At 37.3% G+C, this 20,096-nt stretch overlaps 1 protein-coding gene across 2 annotated transcripts in view; it reads left to right on the top strand.

The window, feature by feature from the left end:
- The window catches only part of DCP1B (decapping mRNA 1B), a 46,175-nt gene extending 27,993 nt beyond the window's left edge, over window positions 1-18,182 (top strand). Inside the window, exons 6-9 of one of the 2 annotated variants that reach the window (XR_009960223.1) lie at window positions 7,151-7,279; window positions 8,037-8,876; window positions 15,311-16,706; window positions 17,184-17,225. Coding sequence is in view for 1 of the 2 variants with exons in the window: in XM_062590605.1 (XP_062446589.1) it covers window positions 7,151-7,279; window positions 8,037-8,876; window positions 15,311-15,559; window positions 17,184-17,264 (1,299 nt within the window). In the remaining variant the exon portion in view is untranslated. Of the gene's footprint in view, window positions 1-7,150; window positions 7,280-8,036; window positions 8,877-15,310; window positions 16,707-17,183 lie in introns of both variants that reach the window. The other variant, XM_062590605.1, reaches the window with a different exon arrangement.
- The last annotated feature ends 1,914 nt before the right edge of the window (window positions 18,183-20,096 follow it).

Genomic DNA, 20,096 nt, shown 5'->3' with positions numbered 1-20,096 from the left:
ATTCCCATTTTGTTAGTAATATAAACTTAGGAAGAGTGCACGAAATAAAGGCAATGAGAACCACTTTTGCATTTAATGTCAGTATGTTTCAGAGCAGTCATGCTTTTTGGCTGCTTTATGACATATGCTTTCTTGGCAGAGTGTGTCTTATGACTTACGATGCAGAGGTGCTGTAATCAGCCATGAAGTGTGTTGTTCTCCTTTCTGAATTCTGTGTGGTTTCAGAAAAGAGAGTGATTTGAAGTTTTGTGAGGCATAGAATAAGAGCATGAGTTTTTAAAACATCTGAAGAGTTTGCTGAATTTTAAGTCCCACAGTAAGATTTTGAAGAGTGTAAGTAACTTTGAAGAGTATAGTGCATTCTCAGAAGTAATGTACACATTTAGAGGTTATGGGGAAAAAAAGAAATGCTTAGCCTCCCCCTTCCCTTCCCTTTTTTTTTTTTTTTTTTTTTTTTGATTAATTGATTTTTTTTTTTTAGCTTAAAGATGCCAAATCACCAAGGCATTTTTGAAAGAAGTACTTCTGCTGTATCCTTGCCTTTTCTTGGTCTCTGGTGAGAAGAAGTGGTATTAGCAGACTTCATAATAATAGTTAGAGAAAAACTTCAAGAGCTGCTAGGGTGCAGAATGAAGCATGATGAAATGTGTTTTAACTGTTGTGCATTGTCTCATGCTCTGAGGTACAGTGGTTTTAGCTCTGTGTGACACAGTTCTTCTATCATATCTACCCATTTATTGCTCCATCTACCTCCTAATCTGACCTTTAATATTCTAGACCAGAGGACGTGATAAGGTGGAATTCCTTTGGCTGGTTGATATGCCTAAAACAACTGAAGCTTACTTGTCCATTATTAAGGATACACCACTATTTGATATGAGCATCACTTCTGGCTGTGAGCAGGCCTGTCCTCTGAATTTTATTTCTGTTCTTTGACTGCTTCTTCACTGTCTTTCAGCAAAATGTTCCAGTGTTATTGACCTGCTCAAACAGGAATATAATTTCAAAGTTTTCAAGTACATTCTCATTTTTTGATTTGCTATCTGTAAGAAGGCCTTGATACTATCTTACCATCTCTCCAGAAGGTCTGTCTTTGCAGAGGGCACTGTGCCATAATTGGCCCAGATGATGCAGAGTCTGTGCTACTATTCTTAAATGGTCTGTGTTTGTTCTGAATGTCTCACTTAAGCAGGGCTTTCTCTGGGAATCTTTGCTGATATTGCTCTTTGCTGTGATAGTTCTCCTCCTCCTTGCATTCCTCTTCAGAGCACCTTGTACACCTTCATGTGACTGTATGATGTCTAATGTCATCTTGTGGCTGCTTGACATCAGCTAAGTCTTGGTTTCCAGGGTTACCTATCTCTACATTCCTTCTCTGACAACTTCAGAGTTCTCTTTATCACTTTCAATGTAGCCATCCATCTACAAAACTTCTGGACTAAGTCCCATCCAGTCTTGATTGACATTTCCTTGTATCAGGCCTTTTTGCCTCTCCTCCTTGTGTTTGATAGGCCTTTGCAGCTCATATTTTCTCTGAGAGACAAATTTCTGCTATAGAGGAAGAGACGGTGAAGTGACGTTGTAGCTTTTACAGGAGAACTCCAATACTGAGGTACTATGCTTGTCCATTGTCTGTGTTTCCTTTAACAGCATCCTCTTCAGTCTGTGCTTGAGCCTTATGTGGTTCAGGTAGATGATGAAATCTCACATCACACAGCAGTTGTTTGCCTCAAATGTTTCTGTTTAATGTACCAAATTTGCCTAACATGTCCTGTGTAGTGCTTTTGTTTATCTTGATTGCTGTTCACCCTGTGTGTTTCTGTGTGGCTTAACCTCTCTTTGACTTGGTTTTAGAAGCTTTTCATTTCTTCTCCGCATTTTGGAGAAACAGTTTTGAACAAGATGTATGACTAAAGGGCTGACCTCTAAAGCAGGTTGTAGTAATCATGAAGTATTGTAGCTGATCAATATTCTTCTGCTTCTGTCTCTAAAGAGCATGTTGACACTTCTTTTATGCTGTGTTTTGCCACTTAATGGTGATGGTGTCGGATACTTTCTTTACCTGCCCACCTGGCAGTGGCTTAAAATGTCATGCAGATGCCCGTAATTTACTCTTCAGCAAGGACATGCTACCAGTGTGCCAAAATGACCTTACACTCTGAGTTCCAGCAGTTACTGATTCTTTTGAAATCATCAGAGGCTGTTTTTTTTCTTCAGCATACTTCTCTGCATCAGATGCCACCCAACCATCTATGTTATCAAATCATGGGAACAATACAGAGACAGGTTAACTTCGTTCTCTCTAGGCCTTTATGTGTGCTCCTATAATTTGTGTTTTCCTTTTGCTGAAGAGCTTAGTCTTAAAAATTGCTCATATCATGGTTACTATGCTCAACTCTCTTCTCTCCTCATTTACTTATTCTTAGTTCTGGCATCATGCAAAGGATGACAGTGGAATTTAAGATATGTATGATTTCTGAAGAATTCAGCTCATTGAAATATACTGGGGAAATAAAGACCTAATATAACATATATTTTAAATCCTACGGAACTCATTGTAAAAGATACAAAAGTATGCTATTGATTGTAGTAGAGGAAAGAAGGTAAACAAATGCTTATATATCTATCCCAAAATAGCTAGGCTGAAAAGTAGCACTAAGGAGGAGGTACATTTTAAAAAAAGACAGCAGTCTATAGAAAGATGATAATTTGGGAGAAAAAAGCAACTTGATTTTACTTAAGTGTGTCTCTGCTCATCTGTGTAATATCACAATAGTCTAGGATCTATCCAATCTAGAAAAGAAAATGATCTTCACATGTTTATCATTGATCAAACAGTGGCTACACTTGGCTATTTTGGGGGACTTTCAAGAAACTTTCTTCTGACAATTACCTAGATAAAGTGCCTGATTGTCATTAAGTGAATGAGAGAAAACGTAAGTCACCAGTCAGAAACTGGCTGAAAAGGTGATTAAGAATAAATTGCAGACATTTATCCTGGTGTTAAAAAAAACTTGATGGAGTTACAAAACAGTCCATACTAAGACTGGCATTGTTTGAGAGTCCATATGAACTGCCTGGCAAAGATGATAAAAGTTTGTAGAAAACAAACAAAATAAAATAACTCAAATCGAAGGATGACTATGCATAAGCTTGGAAGAACGTATAAAACAATTTGTATGGGAAGTGCATTGAAAATGTAACTCAGATTAAAAATGCAAAAGAAATCTTTGTTTAGTGTGAAAGTTTTAATTAGTTAGGCTTATGTTCTATGTTGTTTTTTCACATTTTCTTCTGTTCATTTTTTGTAGCAATCTATTTATAACTATTTTAAAGATGAACTGCAAAGCTGAAACTGAAACTTTAAACTTCAATTAAATATAGATTTCTATTGAATGCCTCCATTAATCAGGCCTTGAATCATACGGAAGGGAAATAAGCATGAACTAGCTTAAAAACAAAAAGAGAAAAGCAACCTTTTGCCTACCACGAAAAGACTTTGGACTTGGTTTTTTCCTTGAATTTTGAGGTGTCTTTAATCATGAAACTTACTCTGTACTGTGAGATGGGTAGAGAGACTTTAGGTAAATGAAATACCTCATTATGGGGCAATTATTTCTAGGCTTTTGTTCAGAGAAGGGAAATACTGTAGTTAAGTTTGAATAGATTTCCACATCGAATGTGACCTACTCAGATTAGCCATGATGGACTCACTTGCATGATTTTATATTTAACTGAAATTTAATTTTGCTGTGAAGCTCTCCATTGCTGACAAAGTCAGTGTCTTGTTTTTCATGGTTTTCAAAGCTAGTGCTTGAGGCACTTTCTCACTTTATGCAGTAGTGGTACAACAGGAAAGAAGATACAAGTGCTTCTTGTTTCTTTAAACCAAATGGATAAACTGCCTGTAGCATGATTGTCTCTGTATGTTTTAAAATTATTTCTGAGAGCAGCATTTGAACCAGAAATTGCTGTACAATGGAAGATAGCCAAGTGCAATAGTAGAAAGCCAAGTGCCAGTGGAACTACACTTCTACTTTGTGAGAGCAAGTCTTCAGAAATTCATTGCAGAAGGCCGTCACTGTCCAAACACCCAGAAGATGATTTTTGAGCAGAAACTCACAGAATCTCAGAATCACTGGGACTGGAAGGGAGCGCTGGAGATCAGCTAGTTGTTCAACTCCCTTGTTCAAAGTAGGATCAGTTAGAGCAGGTTACTCAGGTCCATGTCTAGTCAGGTTTTGAATATCTTCACAGATGGAAACTCCACAACCTCTCTGGACAACCCGAACCCATTCCAGCATTTGACCACTCTCACAGTAAAAAAAATAAATAATAATAAATCAATAATAATAAAAAATTCTTATGTTTAAATGTAGTTTCCTGTATTCCATTTTGTGCACACTGGTTCTTGTGCTTTCACTGCACACCACTGAGACGAGTCTGGCTCCATCTTCTTTTCACCTTTCCATTAGGTTTTTATACACATTGATAAGCTCTGCAGCGAGCCTTCTCTTTGCAAGGCTAAACAATCCCAGCTTTCTCAGCCTCTCCTCATACGAGAGATCCTTCAACCTCTAATCATCTTTGTGGTCCTGCTCTAGTATGTCCACATCTCTTGTACTGGGGAGCCCAGAACTGGACAGAATACTCCAGATGTGGCCTCATCAGAGCTGAACAGAGGGGAAGGATCGCCTCCCTTGACACACTGGCAACGCTCTGCATCATGCAGCCGAGGGTGCTGCTGGTCATCTTTGCTGCAGAAGCGCATTGCTGGCTCCTGGTCAACTTGTCCACTAGGACTCCCAGGTCCTTTTCTACACAGCTGCGTTCCAGCTAGTCAGACCCCAACATACACCAGTACATAAGATTATTCCTCCCAAGCTGCAGGACTTTGCACTTCCCTTTGTTGAACTTTATGAGATTCCTGTCAGCCAGTTTTTCCAGCTTGCCAAGGTGACTCTGTCCAGTAGCACCATCTGATGAATCTGCTGGTCCTCCCAGCTTGGTCTCATCTTGCTGAAGGAACACTGTCCCATCATCTGGGTCATTTATGAAGATGTTAAACAGTGTTGGACCCAGCGTTGATCTCCAGAGGATACCACTAGAGACTGGCCTCCAGGTGGACTTTATGCCACTGCTCACAACCCTTTGAGCCTAGCACATCAGCTGATTTTCAGTCCACATCACTGTCCTCTATTACAGCCTGTATATAGAGCCTGTATTTCATCAGCTAGTCTACAAAGATGTTATGGGAGACAGTGTTGTAATGCTTGCGAAAGCCAAGATAAGCAGTATCCACTGCTCTCCCCTCATCCACTGAGAGAATCATCTCATTGCAGAAGGCTATCAGGTTGGTCTAGCATGACCTCCCTGCTGTAAACGCATGCTGACTACTCCCAATCACCTTCTGGTCTTACTATGTTTAGAAATGGCTTCCAGGTGTATTTGCTCCAGGAAAGAGGTAGAAAGGCTGGCTGGCCTGTAGTTCCCTGGATCCTCTTCTTTGTCCATCCTGAAGATAGAAGCGATATTTGCTTTCTTCCACTCCTCACAAACACTCTCCGTTTGCCATGACCTTTCAAAGATAATTGAGAGTGGTCACACTGCATCAGCCAGCTCCTTTGGCACTCATAGGTGCATCCCATGGACTTGTCCGTGTTTGTTCCTTTACCAGATCCTCCTCATTATGTCAAACTTCTCCTCCATGTCTCGGGGGTCTGGCATTCCTGAAGGCAGGTCTTAGCAGTGACAGGTGAAGGGAAGACCATGGCCTTTGTCACCAGGTCCCCTCAAACCCTCTCAAGAACTGAAGTTCTGTTTCACTGAACCATCCAGTGTTTGCTTGCTTTCATGTTTTACTGTTGTGGTTAAGTGTTAGAAATGAATGCTACAGACAGTTTTGTGTACTGCAGGGGGTCTAATTATTTTCTCACCTGACGTATTTGTGATAAAGAGTTTTTCACAAAGTTCTAGAAAAGACACTAATGTTTTCATAATCACATACCAGTGGCTCTACTGCATGAGAACAGCAGTCTGTCTAGTGCAGTATTTTGTCTTCAGTAATGCATAATACTGGATTCTTTGGAGGAAGGAACAAGAAATCAAAGTTGATTATTCCTTACCAACCATTTTTTTTCCTAGTACTCATTAGTCCTGAGGCATAAAACTTAGACCCATCAAATTTAGCTAATTAACTATGAATATTCTTGTTAGATATGATTAAATTTTTATTAAATAATTCTTTAAAAACTTTTCCAGTTTCTTAGTATGAATAATTTAGCCGCAGTGACTTCCACTGTTTCACTATTTTCTTTTCCACTGAAAACAGCATTCCTTGCATGCTCATTACTTTTTTAGTTTCGTAACTATCCTCTTACTTTCTGTATAATATGAATAAGACCATTTAATTCACCTTTTGCATTCTATTTATTGTTTCTCTATATCTCTTTCATGCAGCATATTTGATGTCTCTTTTCTAAATTAAATGATACCCTTCTATCTTTATATATCAGTCTTTCTATGTCACTGATCAGTTTTAGTCATCGGTCTCAGCTTACCTATCTCCATATAAATACAATGATTAATATTGTCATACTTGATAAGGAAACATACTGATTCTATAAATGCAAGTTGATCTAAACCTTTTGATTGTTTTTCCATGTGGGTATATGTATCTTCTAAGTTCTCACACTGTGGTGTATTTACATAAAGGAGTTTATAATCCCAATTTTTAACAAAAAGCATTTGAAATGATGTTTATGTGCTGATAAATCCTCCATGTGACTAAACTACTTATAGGCTGTTATAGGATTAGCTGGCTGCTGATGCAGAAAAAGCATGTCTGTTGCTTAGTTTCTAAGGTGCCACACTGATTTTGGGCTAAATGCTGGAAAAGCAAAAAAATAAGAGAACTGAGATTAAACCAGAAGGGGAAACCTTGTACACAGGAAGTCTCAGATGAGTCTTTATTTGTGCATACACTTTGTATTTTTAGAAAATTAGGTTGTAGTTGTTGTATTTCTTTCAGTAGAGCAACTTTTTAACAGTGCTAAAACTGATATTTTGGATTATTAAATACCTGACTGTGTTTGGATTTTATTATGGTAGAGAATTAAGGGAAAAGATACTTTTTTTTTTTCTGTTGCAGTGTAAGACCTGCTCAGAGCCAAAACAAATGACTAGTTCCTCTGCTATCTATAACAACCCTAACCTAATCAAGCCAATTCCAGTGAAGCCTAGTGAAAATCAGCATCAACGAATATCTCAGCAAGGCAAGGTAAAATGCTGTACTTGTATTCTGATTAGTGCTGCTGTAACCCAGTAGCCATTTTGGGAATGCTTATTTAGGTCAGAAGGTCAGTGCAAGTATTCAAGGTGGAACTATGGTAAGGAATTATTTTAATGCAAAACTATCTGTTTATAAAAGACACCCTTCCCCATACCACGTGATGTGGAGGCATTAAAATTACAGGCATACTACACCAATGCAACAAACAAATACTGATCTTTCAATTTTGGGATGCTGCTTTGGTGCCAAGCTCATCTAGCCAATTGCTGGACCACAGTTTGTTTTATGTTCTTTTTGTTTAGGTGAATTTAGTTAATTTAAATACAGAAAAATGTTTTGATATATCTTCAAGCTGCATTGCATTGCAAAATCCTAAAAACTGAATCCAGTCAGCCATGACAGTGAGATGTACAAGAAGTGACACACCTTTGCACAAGGGCAGAATATTTCAGTCTCTTACTAATATTGTAGTGTTAGCTGAAAAGGAAGATGCTCTTTCTTAGTATTTAAAGTGAAGCTGCTGCTGTCTCTCAGATTCACTGGTTTTCTCCCACATCAGCAGCTTGACAACTGTTTCCTTGCCCTTCCTGTGTGACAATTGTTAAGACTTTTCTTGAGAGAAAAGATCAAAGTATAGTTTTCTCAGCTGTTGCTTGAGTATTGCTGGCTAAATTTTGTAGCCACCTTACGTGACTTAGCATACAAAAGAGAACTATATTTACTTTTTTTCTTTTTCCCCTCACAGAATGTGGATCCTGAACCACAGCACTTGTCTCTGACGGCACTGTTTGGAAAACAAGAAAAGCCAGATGTCTCAGAACCACATAATAAACAGCATCAAGAGAATCTTCCTGTTAGGCAGGGGGTGGTACGTTCATTGTCTTATGAAGAACCTAGCAGACATTCACCCTCTGCAGAGAAACAGCTTTGCCCAGCAATTCAAAAGCTTATGGTACGTGGGACAGACCTTCATCCACTTGCTGAGTTTCCAGAGAACCGACTCTGTGAAAATGGCAATATCCACCCTGTGGGTGAGACTTTCACAGGACTCTTCCAGCCTGTGACTTCTCATGGCATTGCAACATCTCATGTAGTCCAGGATACTGCTGGCACTCAGAGCTTGTTACAGAAATTACAGGGTCAGTCGGGATCAGTCCCCAAGATGGACCCCAGTGCAACTGGACCTGTAAACTCAACAGCTTCTGTCTTCAGCAGGACTCCTGCTGCTGTTGGAGCACCAGCAGCACAGATAAATAGTCTGACCCAGCCACCTTTGGTATATTTCAATGGCTCCCTGCAAGGCCAGGCTTTGGAGGCTCAGACAGTTGGTAAAGAACAGTCCAAACTTTCTAGACAGCCACTTCCTCTCTCTGGCAATCAAGCGTCTAATTCTGGGGTGATTTCGCCTCAAGAGTTACTGAAAAAGCTCCAAATAGTGCAACAAGAACAACAGTTGCATGTATCCAGCAGACCAACCTTGGCAGCTAAGTTTCCTGTTGTTACACAGAACACCAGTACACTGAAACCACTGGATTCCTGGATAGACAAGGCACCAGGTGCAGAAAAACAAAGCTCTCTCTTTCAGGTAAATAAGTAAGTTCAGAATTAAGAAGAAGACAAAAAAAATGGGGCTGTCTTTTGAACCTGGAGTTTTATAAGAGTAGTCCCCGTTTCTTTTTGGCTAGTATCTTCCTATATTGCCATCTTACACACATCATTCATTTTACAGGTAATAATTCTGTAGCAACATCAAGTAAGTTCTTTATTGCCAAGATATGATATTGTAAACACTGAAGGGTGAATCTCTTGCACATGAATAATGACCAAAATTAGGTCATACAGTTTTTCAGGGGCACTTTAAAAATTCACCTCATTTTCAATTACCATACTTGTTCTCAGGCTATAGTGACTATTCACTAGTTACTGGATATAATGTCATTTGTAACTTTCCATGGTTGTAGGTATGGATTCCTATGCATGCCAATTGGATGCTAAAAGTTCAGGTCACTCATTTTTTAACAGCCATTTCTTAAGATTTTGTATATTGCTGAATTAATTCTCTTGTAACATAGCTGCTACTCCTAGCTATTCAGTAGGGTTTTTTTATTATTATTCACTATATATTATTTTGAAAAGTTGCCCGGTGCCTATCTTAAAAAGAACAAAGCCTGCATTCTGGTGATTGTGACTGAAAGCCAGATTGTGTCTTAGAAAATTCAAGAAACTTCAAAGAAATTGTGTGTACCTCATGAGTAAATCTTCCTGTCCTTCCAAAGAGCCTCATGTGGAATTACCTAATGCCCCCTCCTAGACAACTACTGTCTTTGTTAATAACTTCATTCTCCATAGGAGATGCTACACTTGAATGTTTTCCAAAGTCCTGTTTTGGGATGAGCATCTAAGCCCCCTTTAACTTCCTTTATTGTGGACAGTCTATCCTCAAGACCTGTGTTGTACTGCTGCCTAGAAGTTACTCTTCCAAGTAATAACAAAATATTCACCTTTTCAGTATAAAGTTTAAAAGCTGCTTTAATCTATTGCAACTTCTAAAAAAGCTGAATGAAAGACTGCAAAATGTTTCAGCATGCTGCACAAATCCCTTATTGTAGAAAGTTGCTCTATATCTGAAGATAACTGAAATGGCCATTTAACAATTAAAGGTCACATCTATCACAAACACTGACAGGTCAACATTTCTAATTCTGTGAGAGAGATCAGAAGAAGATGAATACAATATAGCCATCTATATATAACCATCTTTATTCTTTAATCAAAGCAGTGTGACTTTGAACCTGTGTGAAACAGTTTTTGGTGGATTAGTCACTCAAATTATTCAGAAGCAATTGCTTACAGATGGGTATCTGAGTACTAATGAATAAAAAGAGGATCTAGAGTTGCAGTAATTTACTCCTGTTTTCCCTGGGAATGGAGATTACTTGCTATACATGAAAGAAATTGTCTAGTTTACCAGGAAATGTACTGATAGCATGGAGACATGAGCCATTTCTACTTAGTAAAAGTGAAATGAGGCAAGTGCCAACCTCTGGTTATAAGCCAGTGCACACTAACAAAAAATGGCCAGAATACTGAAGATTGGTACTGATGCTAATAAGTCCTTATTTGTTTATATTTATAAAAGAAAATGATGCTGACAGTTGCAATAAGGAAAGAGAATGAAATATGGGAAGAGAATAAAATATGAAAATATTCCCTGGAAAGGGAATCACAATTTCAGCTATTTTACTGCAAGGGTACAAATAGAACAACGGCTAGAGAAGAGAAAAATGCTCACTTTAAGAAGCCTTATTCACTTCGATTATTGCTGCAAGTGTTTGTCCTTTTTTAAAAAAAAGGGGAAAAAAAGGCAAGTGAGGAGACTCTTGATCTTAATTTACATGGTTGAGACCAGACCAAGAAGATCTAGCCTTGCTAAGAGTAGCTTTACTGACTGATACAGTTACAGCTATTACCAAAACAGTATTAGATGCATTTCTTTTGACAGATTCAATATTGTTTATAAGACTTAATATTAAAATGGTGTGACTAATGATATTTTAGGGCACCTAAATCTTTGCAGTCTGGAAGGCATGGCTGCTTTCAGTAGACTTCCCCCTCTCCCCCCCAAAGAAAAAAAGGCCTAAAAATGAAGGAATTAGTCTTTCTTCTATAGAATGCCATGAATTAGCCAAATTAAATATTCCTACTCTTGAAAATTTTTGAAAGATAACTATCTGAAACAACCTTTAAAACCATCATTGATCTTTTTATAATCACATCCTTCTTGTAGACCACAGGCTTAAGTGCTGCCCTGCCTCCAGACAGACATCTTGAGTAAAATTGAATTGGCACAAATATATCTGTACATGCTTATGCAAAATTGATTAAAGCAGAGCCCAACAACAAATACGGTAAAAGGTTTGTTCTCTATAATTATTTATATTTTGGTATTGCATCTTCTACTATAATTCAGTGTACAGAAAAAACAAATTCAAGTCTAACAGGAATAGAAAGGTAGCTGGACAGTGTCTTTGTTGTTGGAAAAATAATTTTAAAGGAACACCCCACATACTTCAGCAGTACTAAGAAGATGGAAGCAATAGTCTTTTCCACAACTGACACATTACAAGCCCAAATTTAAATTGGTTTCTGCTTCATCTCCATATGGTGTAAGAGCTGTGATCTCCCACGTAGAAAGGAAGAGACCAGTCACCAAAATAAAATTTTAGCAAAAGCTAAAGAATAATACTCGAAAGCATTCAGTCTGGTGCCAGCCCTATTCTGAGATGTATTTCTTATTCGGACAATGAGCAACATGTGCTTAAGCTGCAATAAAAAAGCATTAATCTGCATTAGGCTTTAAAACATGGGTTTAGAATTAGGCATGAGTTGTCCTGATTAGAGATACATGAGTGCTTAAGCGTTTATGTTAATCAGTTATGGTTTTAAAAGTGCTTACAATAACCTTGACACAAATGTATCTTTTCTTTTTTAAAAAGCCACTTATTTTTCAGACCATTTGACCATTTGTCTCTTTTCTTGGCTCATTTTCTATCAGAAACACATTTTGTATATCATATATTGTTTCTACTGAATTTGTGTGTAGTACATGGTATCTGGTGGGAGAGTCACACCATTTCCTATTGATTATCTTGACTGCAGTTTCAGCATGAGATTGTAAAGATGCACAGAGCAAGGCAACTACTAAGTTAAATTTGCCATGGAAAACTATGTAAGATTCTGCTGTTAAATATCAATTAAAATTTTCTGATTTGAACTTGGGAAGATGAAGCAATGTTAGCATCAGCATTGTAGCCAGCTATGTTTTAACAGTGACTGCATTTTAAAGTTCCTGAATCATTCTTAGATTAAATGCTCTGAGTTTTAAATAATGCTCACTGAAAACAGCTGGTGGCCCACAACATCTGCTCTGGCTACTGATATTCTAGAGAAGCGGTTGATGCATACGGAATTGTGCATGTTTAGGGAGCAACGGTGGTTGCTAATTTACATTACAGGGGAGCCAGTGCATTTCTTGGTTCATGGTGTGATATGAATTTACCAGCTGTCCTGTCGTCTAAGTGCCACCAGCAATGCAGAATACCAGAAAGAGGTATTTTAGTGAGATCTCCCTATAGAGAAGGAATATTATATGCTGCAGAAATCTTCTTGCACATTTTTCATTGTTCATATTTCATTAGTGTACACCTGATGCTAGACTGTTACTCTATTATTAGTGATTCGGTGGTTTAAGTGTTGACCTGATAAAGCTGGAGATAATTCAAGAGAGACTGGATGAACAAGCAACTTGAGATAAATTCTATGAGAAAGTTGTTGTTGAGTAGCATTTTGGAAGGGTTATTGTGTCCTCATGGGCAATTACTCAAAGCTGAAAGATTAGCCTGAAGGCTACATGTCCCTACTAAGCATTTTCAGCAAAGCATGGTACTACAGGAATTCCAGTAGTAGTGCCAAGATCAGCATCCAGAGCTGATGATGGAATTCATCCCAGTGACTGAAGATTATTTAAACTAAAATCTAAACTGAAGATTCCTCCTTACATTTTGAAAAGAAACTGTTCTGTTTATGTAAAAGTTTGAAAAATGGCAGAAGCTTTGAACACAAGTGTTAACAGAAAATACATTTTAAAGTTTTCACACAGAAACAAATACTGTGCGCCGGAAAATGATACTTGTATTTTCTATTCCTGTTTTGAGACAACTAAATGTATTACAGTAACTTGTAGATATTAGCTATGTCATCAGTAGATGGCAGTATTGCTTACTACTTTTAGCTTCCATATGCTTGGCAAGTCCTAACAAACACCTGTTTTATCCATGAAAAACAGATTTTTTTCAGATATCTCCTAAACCACAACGTGTGTATCTGTTTGATAGTTGTAGATTATGTATTAAGAGCATAGTTTATGTCAGGTTTTTTTTTGTGTCAGACTAGAGCAAAATGTCTTTTGGTTTCTAGAGACGTGTCATTTAGGTGTTTGGCATGCAATTTCTCAGATTCATGAGAATTCAGAGCCAACTGGAGGGACAGTTTCTCTGCTCTAGTTGCTCACCACCATTCCTTTACTGGCGTTCTTACCCTTGCCAAGCAGTTTGTATAAGCACTCGTTAAATCACTTTAGGAAAAATCATCTGGTTTAAGCTAACTTGGCCAATTTTGCTTAAACTAACTTGGCCAGTTTTGCTTGAGGTGAACTAAAGGCAAGTCGCTAGAGCTGCGTGGTTGAGCAGAGCAGAAGTGCTGTGATCAGTGCCTGGAGACAGTGAATCTTCCACAGGCACGTTTGGAGGAGAACATCTGTCCAGAGCCTCAATGTCTCACTCCACAGAGCTATGGCACTTTGGGCATACATTGGTTCTTTTCTAAAATGAACTTTTTTTTCAAGCATAGTTGTACATATATATGTACTACCTTACTGCTTGAAGGAAACCTAGAGTGAGTTAAGAATACCTTAACTCATTCAGGAGCATTGTGATAAGGACTTAATTTCTGTTATGATTGTGTCATGAAGTAGAAGAAAAGCTGTAGGTGGCGAGTCGTTTTCAAATAGTATTCTAGCTTTCAGAAGCCGTATTTAAACAAAGTAACAATATCTACCTAAAAAAGTGTTATTACTAGGAAATTTTGTATAAAGTGTGTATGGCATGCTTTCTAATATCCACAAGTCTTTCCTGTCCCCTAGCCTTTCTGCTTTCTCAAATTTAGTATAAACTAGCATGAGATTGATCCTCCTTGATTCTTTATATTTCTCTTCATATGGTGCTATAACTAAAAATACTCAGAGGTGTCTTGAGCAAAAAAATTGAAACCAGGGGTAAGAGAAGCTGCAAAAATACGAATTTTCTTTAATAAACATCATTGTTTTTGCACAGCTAGCAGATAAACCTCGGCTTTATTTTCTTATTTAATTTACTTAATTTCATTTCAAGATTTAAATGTAACCCAAGACTCAGACAAAATGAAATGATTCAGTAGCTTTTGACCTTTGCACAGTAGCAATGAGTCATGTTCCAGTCCCAAACAGAGGAGCTGAGGTGGGCTTATACTAATTCTTTTTATGTTTTATTCTTTAAAGAAAAAGATTGGATACCTGAATAGGGAGGAGATAGCTGATCAAGATTTATTACTAGAGTTACCCAAAGAATGTTCTAATATCTAAAATCTTAGTGAATAAACTTTCCATAATGTCTTATATCTGCTAGTATTGCTAGGCTTGCATGTTTTAGAGGTCCCAAATGCATCACAAAATTTAAAACTTCTTTGACACATAATCTATTTTCAGATTGGTATGGGTATGATAAAGAGGGAACTCACAGAACTACAGAAGCATCTGTATTTTCTTTGAGGGCCTTTTTTGATTTTGTGAACTGAATGTGAGCTGGGTAGATTATGGGTAAGTTCTATTTCTGATGGTACCATCAGCTCGCAGTAGCTCTTCAGATATGTCATGTAATCTCTGTTTCCATTCCGCCCCTCTTATGTAAAATAATATAAAAGTTTAAAAGCATATAAAAGTAAAAAAGTAAAAAAGTAAAATGAGGATATTTACAGTAGTTTGGAAGTTATTACTGGAAAATACTTTTGAGTATTAGGTGTAAAGTGTTAGTCTTCAATAATCGTATTTGCATGTAAGCAAGTGTATTCTCAAAGGTGTGACTTAAGGAGAGCACCTATGTAGAAAACATAGCTATTGTATTCCCAGAGTGTTGATGTTTGGTAAGTCTAATTTCTGTAATAAGATTCTCTAGTACTTATATCATTTGCCTATCAACTGGACTTAATTGCATTTGAATCTATTACTGCATTCTGCAGTTGGAGGGAAGGCCTTTTAGTTTGGAAATAGATTGTATAAGTGGTCCTGAATTGGAGTTTCACTTGTCTAGACTCTGATCTCCAGCAGTTTGTATACCTCTTGTCGAAACTGCAGTTTTCACCATCTTTATTCCCAGATCAATAATTAGATAGGTTGTTCAATTGATGACTTTTTTTTCATATGGACAGGTAATCTCACCTCAGCGTATTCCTGCCACTGTGACTCCTACCTTGTTGATGTCTCCAATGGTGTTCACTCAGTCCACACCTGCTCCACCCAAAGCAAATGAAAGTGGGCGATTAGCAGCAGCCACCCAAGAACCTACTGCTAGCTCTGCTAGCCTTCTCCTGCCGCTGCAAACCCCGGAGCCATCTGTGGTCAATAGCAACTCAGTGACAAAGATGCAGCTGCAGGAAACACTTTTACACCTGATTCAGGTAGAGTGTCAAGACTACTTTGTGCTACTTTGCTTAAAGCTCTTACTTGTGCTTTGGTTTAAACATCTATGCACCTAATGGTTACAACCATCTGTGTGGAGCCTATATGAGTAATTAAAATGCATGCTGAAGTGGTGCTGTGCTAAGGGAGTACTACGTCACAGACGAGGAAGGTGATAGGTTTTCTCTGCAAATTGCTGGCTTAACTGCATTTTGATTAATGCATGTAGTTCTGTTTTCAAGAAAGATAATAATTTTGAAGGAAAACAACAAACATAATTGAAGGCTTCAGAAAGTTGGCATATGAGCCAGAAAGATATAATAAATATCTTTAGCTAAGGATAAATAATGGGTGATTATGCTAGCTGCCAAATATTTTCAGAGATGCATGTTAACAGTAAGAGGAATCCAGATGGGAAATGAAAATCACAGAACGATGCAAAAGCAAATGCAAAATGAATTGGAGACACAGGTTTAGGGTTCCAGTTTGTAGACCAAAACTATGTGTCTGTATGACTTTGGAATAAAAATAAAAGTAATTATTGGAATGTTAAAGTGACTCATTTAAAATTCAATTTAAATTATAGACCCAGAAAGACAATAATATCTTTAACAAATAAGAGGCTTTTCTCATTTTTCTCTGTATTTTTAGTTTGGGAGTAAAAAAGAAAAAATACTACATTGTCCTATCTTTACATACTTGGAATATCTGGATAGTAGGAAAGCCATACCTTAAGTTAAAAAGAAAACTAGTCAAGGAAAATTGGATTTTAACCTCTGAAACTGTACTTGCAAGCGTGCATTGGACCCTGCTATTCTTGATGGTAGTAAGGGCTGAGTGAGTTGCCTGGAAATTATTTGCTGTTTGATACTGTGATACTGACTGCCAATTTCTCACCTGTTATTTTCTGATTTATAACTGCAATCTCAGATGCTCCCGATTTTCCTCAAGGAATATCCCGATTTTAATTATCTTCATATATTCATGTGAGCTACTTAACGACATTCTTTCTTAATTTGAGTTGACCAGTTCTTGCAAAATGATCTTCAGAAGGAAAAGGTTAAACAAGCATCAAAGCAAAAGGAGCAGCATCAGTTAGGAGCATTAAGTCTAAAAGAGCTAAACAAGATGCAAGGATTTGCCCAGGTAGGATTTAGTACAGGATCAAAAAACACAGTGTTTCTCTGTTCCTTCAGACATCTTTGGCATTATTATTGAAGTAATGGAGGAAACTACTTAAAGAAACCCCTAGGTTAATGAGAGTAGAGGGAAGAAATTACAAGGATATATCATCACTGCAATATCATATAAGAATATTTTACTCAAGTTAAATACACTATGAGTCTGCAAAATCTACTTTCTGTGTATTCATTATTCTTACAGAGATACAGTCAGGTTTGCCAGAGTAAAATTTATGTTCTCATATACCAAAATTCTTGCAGGGCCACTAGCAAGACTTGGAAGTAATGTGTATTTTTGGTAATGGAAATAAGCCTTCCTACACCTGGCTTTTTTAAATAGAAAAAGGATGAAAATATTTATTCCATGAAATGGGAAGAACTTTTAATCTCTTTAACGAAGAACCTCTATTTTGTAGTAACCATTATCTGTTTTTTTTTTCAGAATGATGACAACTTCTTAAATATTATTTATGAAGCATATCTCTTCAGTGTGAGAAAGGCGGCAATGAAAAAGTCTATGTGAAAGATGATTTTTAAATTAAATTTCTATGACTACCTGAATCCAGGGGAAAAGTTTCAAATTTTTCAAGTAATGTTATGTTTAAAAGCTTCTGCCTTTAAAAAAAATTAAACTGAAATGAATGGTCTTTAGGCACTTTGCATATGCGTAGATTTTACTTATTGGCAAGTACATAATGTACTGAGAAAAAGGTGGGTGGAAACGGATTGTGCCTTCGGGGAGGGGAGTGTCACGATACTGAAGACTTAATCACAAAATATCTTAAATTATTTTTCTTATATGGGCCCATACTTAGAATTGTTATTCCTGCATAAAGACTCAGTTCTCAGAGGTCAGTTTCCTTTTTTTAATTATACTGTGGTTATTCATCAACTAGGTATTTTACATGAATTTTCTCTGAAAGAGATGCCATGTGCAGCTTTCAAAATGAACGATACCCACTTTTGACCACATGGTGGCAATGTTGGACTATTTTTAACCCTGTGAAAATACTGGAGAAATTCTGAAACTGAAAGATTTGAGTAGACTTCCATCACCTTGTTTAGTTCTCTGCAAAGCAATTTAGAAACTATTTAGAAGAAATGTCGTGATTTTCCCCCAAATTTTTGTAGAAAAATCTTTTTCTATTTTAACAGGAATATTTTTAGCTAGTTGTAGTAATGGGACTCTGGGAGGCCTTTGACAAATTGGGGTGAGAGGGGGGTTGTTTGTGATTATTGCTGTCAGCATAGCTTCAGGTGGCACTGGAGTCATGTTTCTGTTCTTCCAGATCGAATCTGCATTACTGTAAGCGATGTACAACTTTGTTAAGAGGGAGGCTACCTGGTGTAAAAGTCCTGGATTTCTTTTCAGTGTGTTCATGGAGCACAATGATTTCATTGAACCATTTCTACAAAACAAAATAAAATGGACTTATCTCTACTATGCAGTGACTTCATCTTGTTATACCACAGACTATGTATTTAGAATTGTTGGATTGCTCCTATCTTAGCATGTTTTTACACTTGGCAGAAGACACATTAATAAGATTTTAAATCAATTCAAATTTAAATTATTGAAAGAAATAATATGTATATTTTTATTAGCATCTCCTGCTGAAGTGCTAGTTTACTACAGTTTAGGAATCCAGTGCCAGTTGCTCAGGGAGACATTTCTTTCATGGTACAGAGAGCCCAATCTGTAATGCATAAATGAGTATACACTCCTCTTTGCTCTGAGCAGTGCTGTAGGCACAACTCTGTAGCCTCATCTGTGAAGGAAAGGTTCTTCAGTGTAAATTAGGATGCAAGTTTCAATTAGTATATTTATAACTATTTGCATAGTTGCCCCATCCCCCATATATCTGTCCTTACTCTGGTGTAAGAGCAGGATTTGGAGGGTTTGGTCTGGGTTTTCTGCTTAGATTTCTTGGGAAAGAGTTTAGGCCAAATCAAAAAAAAAAAAAAAAAAAAAAAAGCAAAAACTACTTCCTTTATACATGAGTGAATAACCCCATGGAACTTGTGCCTGCAGAACTGATGGGCTTTTTCTATGCAGGCTAGCTTGTAGAAGGCAAGTGGTATTCCGGCTCTGTTTTGTTATCGATTTGCTTATGACTCTTGCAGACTCTGTGGAAAGAACATGTTGCACAGATATCATGAAAGGCAGAATTTTAAAGACAGCAAGTCTTGATTCTAATCCTATAGCCATTATAAAGTTATGTGATCCTACTGAGTTATTTTGAATTACTTCCGAAATGAACTGGTGTGAAAGAAATTGGCCTCTACACAAAAGCATTTATATAAGAATAGATAGTCATATGATAGGTATTTGTGATTCTGGATTATTTGAGAGTGTAATTTAAACATAGTTAAGTCTTAACTTGACAGGTAGAACTTTTGTTATAGCGGAGGGGGGAGAGGTGGAGCGAATCCAGCTCAGCTCTGAAGCATTTCAGGTTGTATTAGTGGTAAGCTTCCTAGTCATGGGAGAAACATTTTTATTTACAGAAAAGCAATTTTGATGTAGAAATATTTAAAGCATCCTAATTTATTGGGTTTTGAGATATTTTAAAAATTGAAATGCAGATTCTTTGAAAACCTCTGTTAACTCCAGATGTGTATGACCACAATGGTATTCACACTATGCCTAACACACTGAAGCCACTCTTCAAGCGCACGAGGGTAAAGCAAATGGTTTCTACTCTCTGATCTCTTTTCTGGTTACATCTACACCACGTAGCACTGACAGAGTTGGTTTTCTCCCATCCTCACTGTATTTTGTTATAAGGAATATCTGGGATTGTTCGGGAGGCAGATACCTGTCTTTCATGGAGTGAAGCAAAGAAGGGCATGTGACAAAGGAAGGAGATGCCATTTAAACTGGCTTCCACACTTACAAAGAACAGCAGATGTAAGAAGGTAAAATGAGACTCAAAGAAACTGAATTTTATGACCACAAAGGAAGAAAAATAGAGAATTCTCATGAGAAACTTCTTGTTTTCTAGGTTTCTATTTCAGATTGTGGGATCTGCCCCTTTAGAGATGTTTGGGAATTGGAGTCTGAGTTTGGAATCATACTGATGTCTAAAACTGTGACATGCCCCTTTTCTCTTTTTCCTATTGCAAACCAAAGTGTCTGTCTCAGAAAAAGGCTTTTTCTCAAAATATAATCAGAGCCTCTCAGTACCATAGAAAAGCTAGAGGATCCTCATGTATTACTGAAAACTTCATCTCTCCGTTTCTCTATTATGATTTGCTTAATAGCTTTTTTTATCAGCTGGGAATTTCCCTTTATGAAAGTCTTTGCATGGTGTTGGAAAATTTAATTCAGGTTTTATACATCACCTCCAAGCTA

The sequence above is a fragment of the Rhea pennata genome, chromosome 1 (genome assembly GCF_028389875.1).
Source record: "Rhea pennata isolate bPtePen1 chromosome 1, bPtePen1.pri, whole genome shotgun sequence".
Taxonomy (NCBI): domain Eukaryota; kingdom Metazoa; phylum Chordata; class Aves; order Rheiformes; family Rheidae; genus Rhea; species Rhea pennata.
The sequence above is the reverse complement of the archived record's forward strand: the minus strand, read 5'-3'. Positions and strand labels throughout refer to the sequence as shown.